Source organism: Gallus gallus, chromosome 4 (genome assembly GCF_016699485.2).
Source record: "Gallus gallus isolate bGalGal1 chromosome 4, bGalGal1.mat.broiler.GRCg7b, whole genome shotgun sequence".
NCBI lineage: Eukaryota > Metazoa > Chordata > Aves > Galliformes > Phasianidae > Gallus > Gallus gallus.
Genome location: NC_052535.1, coordinates 63,937,835 through 63,952,221, shown reverse-complemented (window position 1 = coordinate 63,952,221; position 14,387 = coordinate 63,937,835). Strand labels below are relative to the sequence as shown.

At 35.3% G+C, this 14,387-nt stretch overlaps 1 protein-coding gene across 8 annotated transcripts in view; it reads right to left on the bottom strand.

Moving 5' to 3' along the window:
* DLC1 (DLC1 Rho GTPase activating protein) overlaps positions 1-14,387 on the bottom strand; it is a 260,198-nt gene that overhangs the window by 153,650 nt on the left and 92,161 nt on the right. For 6 of the 8 annotated variants that reach the window (XM_046940463.1, XM_420693.8, XM_046940464.1 and 3 more), the window contains 2 exons: positions 8,851-9,000; positions 6,503-6,634 (listed from right to left, as the gene is read on the bottom strand). In XM_046940463.1, the coding sequence (XP_046796419.1) occupies positions 6,503-6,634; positions 8,851-9,000 (282 nt within the window). Of the gene's footprint in view, positions 1-4,836; positions 4,987-6,502; positions 6,635-6,784; positions 6,975-8,850; positions 9,001-14,387 lie in introns of those variants that run through there. The other 2 variants (XM_046940465.1, XM_040699461.2) reach the window with 2 other exon arrangements.

Sequence of the window (14,387 nt, the reverse complement as noted above, 5' to 3'; positions counted from 1 at the left end):
ATGATGTTATGATGTGGAATACCAGCAACCAAAAATCATAAAACCATGACAACTTCTAAAAGTATCTCTACACACTATAGCATCCATTAAAATTTCCCTCCCACGGAAAAGCATCCACCTTTAGTTTATGATGTCTCATAAGTAGTTAGATTACTTCTGTACAAGATGAAAACTTTATGAAACATGACCCAGTCGTGCTTTATTCATTCTGATTGCATGTAATGGGGTTAGTGTTCAATGTCCCTACTGTAGTGCATTTACAAGATGTAGGCAGCAGATGGCAGCATACAGTGAAAAAAAAAGACCTAAAAGTGATAAGAAAAATACAATTAACAAAGTTACTGCTTGTCATAAACTTTTTCTTCCTTTTATAGGAAACAAACAAACAAACAAACAAACAAACAAACAAAAATGCAAACCAACAACCCAAACAGTTATCGTAAGTAACCAGACAGACACACTGCTGAAAACAGCGTCAGCAACACTCCAGAAAGGAGGAAGATGTGAGGAAAAAAAAAAAAACCTGTGTATAAACAAAGTTTCTACAAACAGGTTGCAAGAAGAGACAGAAATGCAGACATGCATCCTGATATCTTGGGAAGAACTCAGAAGAAATAAAGCTGAGCAACTCACAAGATGGGCATTTAGTTAAGATTCCCTATGTTGTGTTGGGATTGAACTTGGAAACAAAAGTGGACAGCCTAATATATATATGAGTTCTACCATAACTACATAGAAAGACAAATCTTTCACTGTGGTAAGAAATTCCCATACACTTTGGTCACTCAGGAATCAGTACTGAGGGACGGTGAGAGAAACTGTCCCTGATCAGTGCAACACTGTAGAAGATATTGTAACTGGAGTCAGTATTTTTGATTTAAATTTCTGGGAGCATTCTAGGAGCATCTAACTTTCATTGCAAAAGGTGTTAGCTTCTAAGACCTGTAGTTTTTAGAAAATTTCATAGAAAAAAAAAAAAAGCACCTCTGCCATTCACAGTTTACTTCTTTCATTAGAAAAAAAGTAAAATACATTTGGATTCAACGTAGGAAGTTTCTCATAATCTGTTCATGAAAATTCACTATTTTTATAGGAATAATATTTTAACTAACATTACAGAGCATGAGTCTCTCTCCCAGACACCTACAGGAATGGATTCTATTTTTGTCTTAAGGAATAAATGAAGAACACAAGCAGCACCACAGTTTAAAGTTAAATATATATAAAGCAAGCGTATGAACCAGTGGGACCAAAATCTACCACCTTTCTTGCGCATGACCCACTGTGAAAAAATTCTATGCATGATTTCACTGAAATATTCTAGGTGTTGTTACTTAACTATAGTTCACTGAATATAGCAATTAAAAAAAAAAAAGATAATGCATAGAAGATGTAAACATTTCAAGCAGAGGCTGCCCTAATAATTCTTTCAGAATATGTAATTCTGAAATCAAGGTTTCCTAGTACTTACCATAAAATTTAACTTAATTTCCTAAGTTATAAAGCAGTGCAGTAAATTAGCAAGGAACTTGAACTCTATTTTTAAAATTTATAAAATTATAAAATATTATTCACAGAATGAATGGTCTTTCCCTAAATAGCTGAGGTTTTAAAATATAACACAAATCAAAAGCATATGTGAAAGGGAAGATTATTTTAGTACATATAAATGATCAGTTTGCAATACTGTCACCTAAATAACAGAAGTTTCTTTCTCAATCCAATAATAAGGCTTGTGAGAGTGGATTTACGAGCTCATCCAAGTCTCCAATGAAATCAGTAGCTGCACCTGAATCCCATTCTAGTGTTTAAGCGAGACCAGGTCATTCTGTACTTGTGAGTACAATTAGTGCCTGAAATAATTTTGAGAAATGAATGCACTTTAAGTGAACCATTATAGCTAATCTGAAAAACCATCTCCTAGACACCAGCTATTCTGGGAATAATAGATTTCTGATTACCATTGCATGGCATGATTAAGGCTAGGTTGGAAACTGCTGAAGTAAGAGAGAGAGGACAGCTAAGAAAAGAAGCAGGAAATAATTACAGCTGTACAGCTGTTGGTTGGTTGCCCCCCCCCCAACCTGAACAGAAAAAGAGATAGACTCTGAAGAGCAGATGTTCAAGGACAAAAAAATTGACCACAACTTCTAGGCTCTTATTGCTATTGACCTTTATCTAATTGTTATATATTTAGGAAACAAAAAAAGACAATTATGATTGACTCAAGCTTTCCTTAACTAGTTAACTTCTAACTGCACACTGGAAAAGGCTATTGTAACTTATCTCTTGTTATTAAAATATTTTCAAGTTTCCTAGCTACATATTGTTTTCATAATAATCAAGATAGATTCAAAATTCAATTATTTCTGGTCTTAACTGCTGAACAATGTTATTAAGTATCCAGATGTGTGGCATTAGTTGCAGAAGGCAATAACACAGATATTTGCATTCCTTGCTTTCCAAATCCAGACCAGACACTCCCATTTTTCAGTGTTCCTCATGACCACTGGGGCAAAAGCATGTTGTTATCCTATTTTTTTTTAAAGGTGATTTACAACCACTATTTGACACATGCTTGCTGAATCTAAACTTAATATGCAAAACTTATTGTTTATTTTGGAGTCTGATGAATAAAAACTCAGAACATAGCGATGTGCAAATTACGGAAACATTAACATTCTTTACTGTGTAAATATAAGTAATGTAAAGATGGCACTAATGTTTCTTAATGCCTTAAATTATGCGGCAGTGTAACTATACTCCATCACATGGATCCATGTTTCACAAGGCTGCCCACTTGTGTACTTTCTCAGACACAGTTTTTATACTGTTGGCCACTCTCTATTGACCATATCAAACCCTTTTCATGAAATATAATTGTTCCAGACTCTTAAACTGAGGGTGGATGATATTCAAACATATACTTGTCATATGTATAGTAATGGCATTCATGCTACTTCCTGCAGAATTATAGAAATACCTTCCCATAGAAATAAAGTTTCTAAAATGCTGTGGGGAGAATCCTGTTCTTCCCTGTCATGCCTCTGTATAAGGAGTATGGAACACTCTATGTGTGTGCCTGCATATGTATGCTTATATGCTTCTGTGTTATGTACACACATACTCACATTGACAAGCATGGATTTCACTAGGTATCAGTGAATTTTTATGAAGTGTCAAATAACTTGTGCATGTGTGTACACATACAGACATGTTTCTTTAAAAAGAATATTTACTAATTTACTAATTAATTTTCAAAGAAGCTTTTAATTCATGCTGAATTTTAAATATTGGAAAGGTTGCTGAATACTTCATAAAATCTGACAATGAAAATTTAAAGTGTCCTGGTTTTCCATTAGTCAATGAGTGAATAATTTCCACCAAGATTATCACATCCAATTCCAGAATAGCATAGCATTATTAGATTTCTTTACTTTTTAAATACATATGGATCTTAATCTTGAATGCAAACAGTTAGTCTTTAAACAATTTTCCTATCTCTTAAAGTCTTGTGAGGTTAATATCTTTTGAGTTCTTCAGCAAGGACTAGACTTGAATCCATCTCTGTCTTACTACTCCCATTCTCACCACCCTCAGTCTGCACAAGATGCCTTGCTTTAATTGTACGTTCTGTTTTTGATGCAGTCATGAGTTTGATACAGTTTGTTTTAAAATACCACATATCATTCCATATTATAACTAATTGCAGTTGTACTCTTGTTTACATATTAATACACACAACAAAATAAGTTGTCATTGGAGACTGAGCATCTGGAATCCTTGAAGATCTGCAGTTGCACACAGCAAAAAGGAAGTGAAAATCATCAAAACAGTCCCTCAGGATTACAAAATAGATTGCTGAGTTTCCTGTGTAGAATAAACCTATTGCTACACCAGCTACACTGATAAAAAAGGAAAACTATGACAAGAGCCTTCCTTACAGAGAGAACACCACATCTGGGGATTTTCTTGTGTGATCTCTACGTGGAAATCAACAGATATCAGAGGTAACCCTGATATCTTTTCTGGGTAGTGTTCCACAGCAATACTATTTACCCTTTGTAAAAGACCATCTCAAGTAGAGTCCAATGCTAAACAAGACCAAAAGAGTATGAGACCCCCTTTTCTACCAGCATGGGATGGCAGTCTAGCACCAAACAGCAGGCTGTTTAGCTGCACGGACCAGATGAACAAGAGCACTAGTAATGCCGAAGGTTAAGGACTGAGAATTGTTTTCTCCTCGTGCATTCAAAGGAAGCATATGCTTTCAAATATAGTTCGCAGGTAGGGAGGCAGCTAATGTTTCGCGCACTTTGAACCACAACGCATGCTAGCACTAGTTTGTGGATCTGAAGGGTACAGAGTCAAAACAATCTGAAAGGAATAGAAGATATCTGAACCCCGCCTTCACCCAGTTTTCAGGAGAGATACACTCGAGTAAAAATGATATAAATCTTTTCACTCAATCTTGCTGTGATAAAAATGAGAACATGGTCTTTTTATGAACACACCTGGTAAATAGATTCCAACCCCATATCCCACTAGAGAGTGTGGTAAACTGCAGCAAGCAAATCTTTAGGAAAGGAAGTCACTTAGAGGAAATTTAGATTCACTTATCATAAATGCTAACAAAACAGGATTCTGGATTGTATCTCTACAATCCACACAATATTTAGAGTTACTCTACAAAGGAAAAAATAAATGATTTCTTCAAAATCACATACATTAAAACGTATATTTTAAAATAATATTCCTGTATATGTTCAGCACAATATACTCAGCAAAGTGAAAAATCAAAGAATAAATAGTTATTTAAAGAGAATTAACACATACCGTCCAACTTCAAGGAAAATAATCCACACCTCTTCAAAGCCAGGAGATAAGAGTTTCACCAAATATCCACAGAGACGCCCAAATTTAAAAAGTGATGTTTAATACCTCAGAGAGTACCTTCTCTCTTCTCAGGATCTGGCAAAATGGGATATCACCTTCCAGCATGACATATGTACTTATTTGAGAATTTGTACTGCATTGTATGCTGTGACAGAGTGCAGAGCACTCTATTTGCTATAGTTATGCACTGATGATGAATTACAAGTGAATTTATTTTTGTACAAGTGAACAATCCTAAATGTAAATGTTTATTAGAACTTTTGTTACTGCCTTATTCAAAGGCATTCATTAACTTGCTATTATTGCAATGTAGTAAGTGACAGTTTGCCTTTATTTTACCTTCTATAAACTTGCTATAAACGTATATATTTATGCTCATCACACTTTATATTTTAATATTTTATCCTAGAGTTTCTGCTGGTCCAGTTACCAGCAGTGGTAGTACTGACAAACAGATGGAGCATTCATTATGCTAAGACTTTTCAGCTGAAGATCTCTCTGCTTTGTGAGATGTGGAAAGAGTAAGCACAAGTGGGAGCAGAAAGTATGCCAGAAGTTTCTGCAATATTCAAGCTTTTCTGCACAAGTGAGTGTTATGAAGGATTCTTCAGTAGATGGACAATGGCAAAAGACAGAGCCATCCCTCTGAGAGCTATGAATGGCTACAGAAGGCTGAGAACTCCATTGCCTACAATCCGAGGAGTAAACCATACAGCAGATTGCTTGAGAAATCAGCAAATCCTCCCTTATGTGAGTGGCGTAAAATACAGGAAAGCACGTTAAATGTGTAGAGAAAGAGTGTATGTACAGAACCCTACTAGCTGCTTAGAAGAATTTCTCTTAAAAGGTGGAAATAGTGCCTGGATACCTGACTGTGTACTATACAACAGGAATACCTCCTTTTGAGTATATTGTTCAAGGCTGGCACAAGTCCCTACAGATGGGTGCTCTAGCATTTTTGAAACTGCTTGACAGAAGGCCTTTGTCATCCAAACTTCCAGATTTGTAGCTCAGGAAGTGTAATTCCAGCTTGTGTGCACTGGCGCCTGCATGAAAGCTTCTCCCTGCTCAGAGGCTTCCCTCCGATCCCAAGTGTATGCAACTGCTCACCAAATTTGTCCTTGGGATGACATTTTCCCTTCAGCAGGGTAATACCTCTTCTTGCAGTACACAACAATTTAGCCGTTCAGAGGACTATGAGGACAGAGTTTGGGCATCATAAATCAAGCTATGTGATTCAACTGTCTTTTTTCTCTGTCTCCATATTTCAAGAGATTTAGGAAATGTTCCAAGTGACTCCACTACAGGAAACATTATCTTCCAAAGTAAAATAGAATAGCTCCATAAAGATAATTTCTCAAAGAAAAATTCAGCTTATTATAATCAACACCCAATAATAGGGTGTTCTTAAATGTCAGACTTTTAATTTGCCTGAGGATTCCCTGCCACTCAGAAAGCACCTTGAAACAACTGGCATTAGTAGTCTTTTCTCTTCCGTGTCACATGCATAGCTCTGTATGACCAATGTAGGGAATAGTATAAAATTACTCTATTTCATTTCCAGCTTAAGACTGTGTGTGATGACAAAAATAATCTTTGTACTCACCCCAGCCTTTGGTTTAGCTCCAGAAGTGGCTGCTGAACAAGATGATGTTTGATCAGGAGTATGGATGTTAGGAGACAAGCTTGTTTGAGAATGTCTTACATCTGCTCCAATTTCAGAACCAGATTCACCATCCTGGTAAAAGTTACAACTCTCTTTAGTATTATGTATATGAAATAAAAGTTTTTCTTTTAAATAATGTGTATATTTACGTAGAATCACTCAAACTTATCAGCTTAATTCCCCATATAACTGTAATTCCACCTATTCTTTTCTATCACTTACACATTATCTTGCTTTCCTATTCAATGTGGTAGTTTGCATTAACTGCTGTTATGAAATTATAAATCACCACTAACATCAAAGCTAAAGCTCTCCTTAACAGTAGAATGCAGGGTAAGAAAAATCAGACTTCTGCAGCCCTGAACTGACATTTTTCTCTGATGTTCAGCATTTCCTGTGTGCTCCCACCTTCTGTCTCCCACAGCACTGTAAGCTCAGTAAACATCTGTAAGCCATTACACAGCTGAAATGACATCATTGTGCAGCAGTTTATACAATTCAGAGGTACAGCTCCCTAGTTTTTGGACTCAGTAAGCACATATCAGCTACGTGTAAGAGCATTTTAACTAGAAATAACTTTTAATGACACTGGTTACATTCACTGGTTGCATTCCTCTTATTCTCAAAATAAATAAATAAATAAATAAAATAATGCTTTATTTTTGCGGGAGTAAAAAGAGGAGCATGTTTGATTTAGTGTACAGAATGAAGACGGGAGCTTGTATTGTTTGCAGATATGTTGCAACACTTACCTGGCACTGAGCTGGCCATGTCAAGGAACTTCCCTATACTGGCCAGATTATTAGCTGAGGTGCAGCCTGTGAATACAGTGCTTGCAAAAGAGCCTGAACTATTAACCCCAGCCAACACTGTGCAGATAAAGCCTCGGTTTCCTAATATCATTTTCCTAGAGTAGCTGAAATGAAGAGCAGAAACATCTCAGGGGCTCCTGAGCTGGAAATAAATGTTGATCCTTTGATTCATTAATTCCAGTTAAGCGCCTGCCAGAAGGAAGCTGCTAATTAGACAGATGCCTCTGCACCTTCTTCTGGTGGGCTTCTTTGCAGCCTGGAAACAGCCACCACCTCTGGCTGTCTTTTAGGCTTACCTACATGTATTGACCCATCTCCCTACTTTGTTGTATGAAATTACCTAAAATGCTGATATTCATTAGCAAGATGTGCTGTGTCATATTTGAGCTTTCCGCTTCCATCAATGCCCAAGGATGTGAATACATGGAAAACCAAAGGGAAGATTTTAACTATTAAAAGTGTATTTATGTGATATTCTATAAAAATGATTATTTTTATCTTCCAAAACCAGTCAAACCTAAATAAAGCTTTTTTCATCTATAGACCACTCACTAGACTATATTGCAATAACAAAGTCTGGCATTAATAGGAAAAACCTCTCATATTTTAGAAGAAAATATCATCAATAAAAACAAACAATCTGAATGTTAGCCTAGACATTTTGGGGCAGTATTTCTCAGGTTTCTTAAATTGAAAAACAGCTGCTACACATGTGGGTAAAATTAACAGGAAGCCTGCATGAGAACACCTTGGGTCAGTCATTTCAGGTTCTTCAAAGCTACATGTGTAAACATTTTTCAGGAAAAAAGAACACATCCATCACTTTTGTGTCCTGTATAGTCTCTTCTGTCTACTCTTAGCAAGGAATTTTATTTAAGACATTTAAATGCATCATTTATACAAAGAAAATAATTTAAAAAATTTAAATAATTTGTGCGATTTTGACCAGAATCTTATTTTAAATGATAGAGGATTTCATAAGTACCTTTCTGCCAAAAATTTCCAGGACTATCCAATGAGCAGAAAAGATAGACCTGTAGCTCATAATTACTTTCAAATCAAACAGTTTAATGTCAAGTGATACATAAACATGTGCTCAAAGACTGGGGGGGGGGATCCTGACTCTGTGTTGACTTGTCATTTATAATAAGTGATAAAAAGAGAGACAGACATTTTCTGAATATATGGTCCTTATTTTTCATCTGGGGAACCTTTGCAATGTTCTTTAATGAAAACATGCTAAAAGAAAATTTTGGATGCCACTACTGCTGCCTTCAAAACACATGTACAAAACAAACAAACAAAAAAAAAAACAACAAAACAAGACAAATTATTTACAAACACAGCTTTAGTTGCAAAACCAATAAGCTGATAAATGTGAGGAGTAAAATAATAGTTTTTTTTTTTTTTTTTTTTTTTTTAAAGATAAAGTTAGGAAAGATTTTACTTAGAAAAATAATAAAGATACCAGCTTACAGGTATATGCCTTCGTTTGTATGTTGGAGTGCTGGATGGGGAAGAACCCGCACTGAGGGCATTTTCAATATCTTGATCCAGCTGGTCCAGTTTCATAATTAACAGCACCATTGAATCTAGCCGTGATCGATCCCGTTCTTCTGTTATTTCCTAAGGAACAGAACATACAATTGCTAAATCTGAAATAGGTTTTTGTTGTTGTTGTTGTTGTTGTTTTGGTTATCATTTAATGCATTTTCATGTCAAATTAAGAAACAGTGCTTTTTGGTTTGTTTCAAGTAATAAATACTAACTTTTTTGGGGGTGGGGTGGGGGGGACTCCACTGTATTATAAATTCACTGAGAATTGGCTTACTGCTGGGAAAACAATATGATTTTTTTAATATATATTCAGCAAATAAATTTAACAGACGTGCACACAATACAAATCCACTGTTATTCCCTTAGTACATCTACTCTTTAAAGAGCTACTGATTCTAAACACTACTCCAAAAATTCACCCAAGTTAATTAATTTGATTATACAAATTTGAATGGTAAGGGTTAACCTATGACTGAAATGGGGGAGAAGGAAGTTAAAAGAAGCCATTCTACAGCTGAGGATAACTGAAAGTATTCCTTAAGGAGCTCATCAGCATAGCAGCGTTTCAGTTCTTGCTGTTCTCTGTCTTGGCTGGAAATGTTTGATACAGATGAGATACATTAACAGTATAATAAACACAGCATAGTAGGTACTCTGGAAAGAGAGAAGGTTGATGGGTGTTAAATGAGAGCCTTGAACATCCAGTTTATACAGTTTATTTCCCTGCACTCATTTACAGCAAATGGAGGCAAAGATGATTTTAAAAGAACAACTCAAAGCAAGATCTTCAATTAGATGAAGTAAATAATGCTCTCAAGAGCATATTACATCAAAGGCGGCTCCTCTTCTTGCTTTATATAGCATGCTATCACAAAAAAATTGGCCAGCTAGCAGGCTTCAAAGTCCAGGTATGTGAAAACCTCCATTGATACCTGTAGGGATTTCCACAATAGGAAATTACAAAATAGGAAGTTCCACTTACTTACTTGAAATAATATTTTTACAATTATTTTTTCCCCTCAAGAAAAGGAAAAAAAGATGTCATAATTGCTTCATTATTCCTAAGCAATAGGGAATGTAAATGTCCAGATGAGCCAGTTCTGATAGTCACCTGTTTTTCAGCCAAACATATTTCTCTGTTTAATTAGGACTCTGTTAGCAGTTTTATTATAGACTGTTTCAAAGATTTTGTTAAACATGAATTAAATGACCTCCGCTAGAATTAGAGGAACTGTAGGAATAAGATGTTCATATAAGATATAGTCTACAGAGTCTACACATGAAGACAGAGCTGACCAAAGGTTACTTAAAAAAAACCTCAGAAAAGCAGATACACAAATAAATCAAGTCCATAGTAGAGTTTTGTACAGTATTTGTAGCAAAATTCCCAAACAAAGGTGTCCGTATTTCATTTCACATTAAAGCATGATATTTTGGACTGGTTTGGTGAAAAAACTTATGAATTTGCAAGACCCCCTGATGAACCTAAATTGAGGTTAGAATGACTGTATAACAATATTACCTCAAAACAATGTTGCAATCAGTGACTTGGGTTAAGTTTCATTTTCAAAAGGAAAATAAGTGTCCCAAGCAATTCAAAATGATCTATTGAAACTTCATGCACCATCATTCTAACTCATCTAGCCCACTGCCCACAGGCCTCACACAATCCAGCCCTGCTCGTCCTGCAGCCACCCTCTGCCCCATGCCATTATGGCAGCAACTCTTCTCACTAAGTGGCCTGGCCTCAGGCGCACAGCCATTGCTCAGCAACTGCCAAACATTGAAGTGCTGTTAATGCTGATACGTTTTTTGGTATAGTTATGACTCCATTTTCAGTTGGTGTAAATGCATAACCCACGCATTTTCAAATGAAATTTATAGAGTTACGATCAGATAGTCTATCAAAAATCCAATTGTCTCCTTACTACACTTCTGTATACCCTCTCTTACTAGAGAAGGATATCCCTCACTTCACAGGCATGTCTTATTCATGTCACCCCCTCTTGGCAGTATGTACATCTGTGAATAATTATTGTCGATGATGAAACACAAGAAGAGTAAAATTTCATCAAAAATCGCCAAAAACATCTTCAGAGGTCACTGAGAACTGCAACCACTTCCATTGAATCAGGCCTTGTTTCACAAAAACAAGGTCAAATATCCCACTCAATGTCTGTTTTTGTTGCTCTCTTTTTAAACAACTTTTTAGGTTTTCATAATTTTATTTATATACATTAGGTATATTACATTTTTGATTTGCGGCTCAAGACAATTTATCTTCACTAAGTGCAGCCCAGGCAAGGCAAAAGTTTGGACACCCATTCTCTAACTGATTTTAATTGTTGTTCAAAGTCTGTAAAAGTAAGGTCAGTTAGTTCATCTAATCTGCATGATTTTAGAAAGCACAGCAGAGCAAGAGCCTGCTAGTGAAATGGACATGGCCTTCTTTATGCTTTGGGGTTACGTTCACCATTCCGGGTGATGTAGTAGCCAGTTTGCTCATGTTGCAAAGCATGCACAGCAAAGTCTTAATATAGAGGGAACTAGTGCTTCTGTTAACATGAGCCTCACACATAGTTCCCCAACATAATTTGGATATTTATTTCTATTAAGTTTACTGGGAAATATATCACAGCAAAAGCTAATCAGCATAGAATTCTTAACTGACTGGTAGAAAAAAACTGAAGTGAATTGCCCTAGCACTAAAAATGAGCGCTAGTTAATAGGTGGGATTGTTTCTTGTTTGTTTTGTTTTTCTGATTGGAGAGATAATAGGCATTTTACATAAAGAAAATAATAGACAAAACTGGAGTTTTCTTCAAGCAAATCATTAGACTTTTTTCTGGCAGACAAACTAGAAGCTTGTTTTTGTGTTAAAAACTGAAAATGCTGGAAAAGAATCTGTTGAAATGAAGTGGTGGCAAATATTGCTCAAAGTGGTATTCAAACGTGACACAACAGGCTGTTTCTGCAAGTAAACACTTCTTTAAGAAGACAGTAACATTATCAGTACAGTATTTAGCTATTTTGTTCAGTAGTCCTAGCAATGGTTTGTGGTCCTGACTGCTGCTGACATAAACCTTTTCATGAGAAGTTTTAAAATTTTAACTATATTTTTTGTTTTCATAGTTTACTAAATATCACAACAAAATCCTCTTTGGCCATGTCACTACTAAGTTGTATATAAGCCTAAAAGTTATACCAAAAATAACATATACAAATAAAAAGAGGCTAATCTTGAGTGGGACATTTAAAACAACACACTAAATAAACATAAGATTAATTTATGTATATAGATTTAACCTTCATATTCTTAAATAAATCTCCAACAGCTTTATAGTTTTCTATTTTGCATCTCTCTAGTGTGTATATTCTGAGATTATGAAAGTATGATCTGATCTGAAGCCAACTAGTTATTAGAAATTCATTTTTCATTTGAAAACACAGTATTTCCATTAAGTTCAGTCTCTCACATCTTCCTACACTGATAGCTAGTTACCTTCCAAACCAGAACACAAACATACAAATTACATTTATTGAATTACACAGAAATCCTGTCATTAGCATTATGAAGTCAGAACACAAGCATTCCTTGTTGAAGACAGCCTTTACAATCTTAATTCCTTTCTTTAGATATTGAGCAGTTCAGGAATGTATGATGAACATACAGGACTGGTCAAACTTGAGATGTTATTGGTTTAGCAATTTTATTCTCAACTTGTCTCCACACAATGAGGAGATATTTAGATCATAAACTGTAAAAAGCAGTAGTAATTCTGATTTGTATGGTCATCGCTGTGAGAAAGGAGTTGGTTGAATTTGAACATATTTATCTATTTAGAACAGAATGCATAGTATTCATCCCCAGAATTAAGAAATTACTCCTAAATTAATTATTAAAACTCCAAAGTTAAGATCATATTAAAAGAAATCCTGGTATTTTTACAAGGAAAGCAGTTCACAAACTCTGTTACTAGCATCAGCACACAATGCTAATTCAGTGAAAATATCTTGGGAAGCATGATTACCAATGAGATTCAGCCATGCTTTTAGACAGGTTTTTTTGTTTTGGTTTGGTTTTGGTTTTGTTTTTTTCCTATTTTAGAGTTTATATTCCCACTGAAAAGAATGATTTTTTTTCCTCCTATGTACTCCTATGTCTTCAAAAGCTTGTTTGTCTTTTTACCACCAAGTTTGCTTCTGCTTGCATTTGCAAACTGATATTGTTTAATAGCTGTCTCTACAGCACCAACACTCAGTCCAGAGAACTCCTGCCAAATTCTGATTATAAAGTTCTTTGTGCATAATATTCTGTTATTCATCTTGAATGTTTCATGGACAAAAAGCAAACACTGAACAAAGGCATTATTAATATTTTGTTTATAAAAATATGAAGTATCTGCTTTTTCATTATTTAAGACTGCAACTTTTATACCCATGTTACCAGTACCTTGTGATTTTAACCTACTCAGAAAGAAAAAAAAATCAGCCAAGTACTACTAACACTAATTAGCTATGGATTTATCTTGTAAGGGCAGGGCAAAGCAGCAACTGTATCACATCACACACATTTATCTTCCTGTTGTAGGCCCCTTTTCACACATACCTTTTTTCATACAGTAGATCTGAAGTTTACATTTGAAAAGAAGTGTGTTCACTTAAGTATAAAATCTATATTAATTTTCACAATATTTTTATGTACAGAACTAGTACATATTCTACTTTCTCTCAGTACACCCACATTCCCTTGTAAGGACTCATTTTTGAATGACTTGCTGGTTTCCTGACTAGAGCAGATGCCCCATTAGTGCTCACAGTTACCTGTGGCCTGGGAAGATAAAGATGACCTTCACCATGTAGTCCTGTCCCAGGACTACCAGGACTCTGCCTGTCCTTGCTCATTTCTTAGGACTTGTGTACAAAAATGCTCACAACTTCTTTGAAGAGGAAACCTTGGTTTTCAGAGGCGGTTCTACTGCAGCACTGGCAAGGTGATCTATGCATTTTAGATGTCATTAAATTACTGATTCTTGTTTTTCTTCGCTAAAAATGCCCTTTATGAAAAACTGAACATTAATAAATTGCCAATTTTATGCTGTGAAGGTTTTCAACTGAATTAAAAACAAGTACTAAGAATAATGCTGTTTTGGAATAGTGTTAATTTTTACTAGCAGATGTAGAAGTCAGATGTGCAATTTTAATCTTTCTACATTGCACTTTACAGGTCAGAAACCTTGGAAACAGCCTAAAAAAAAAGAATCTTCATCTAAATTTTAGAGTCACACTGTAAAATTCCATACTGGAGTCCTATTTTTCATCATATTGGAGAAGTGCTGCAAGTGGAAAATAATAAAACACAATGAAAAAATTTAAGCACTCCATTCCATTTTGACATAAGATACAAGGCCAAACACCAGGAAAGATCACAGTAAGGTTACTATTATAAATCATAA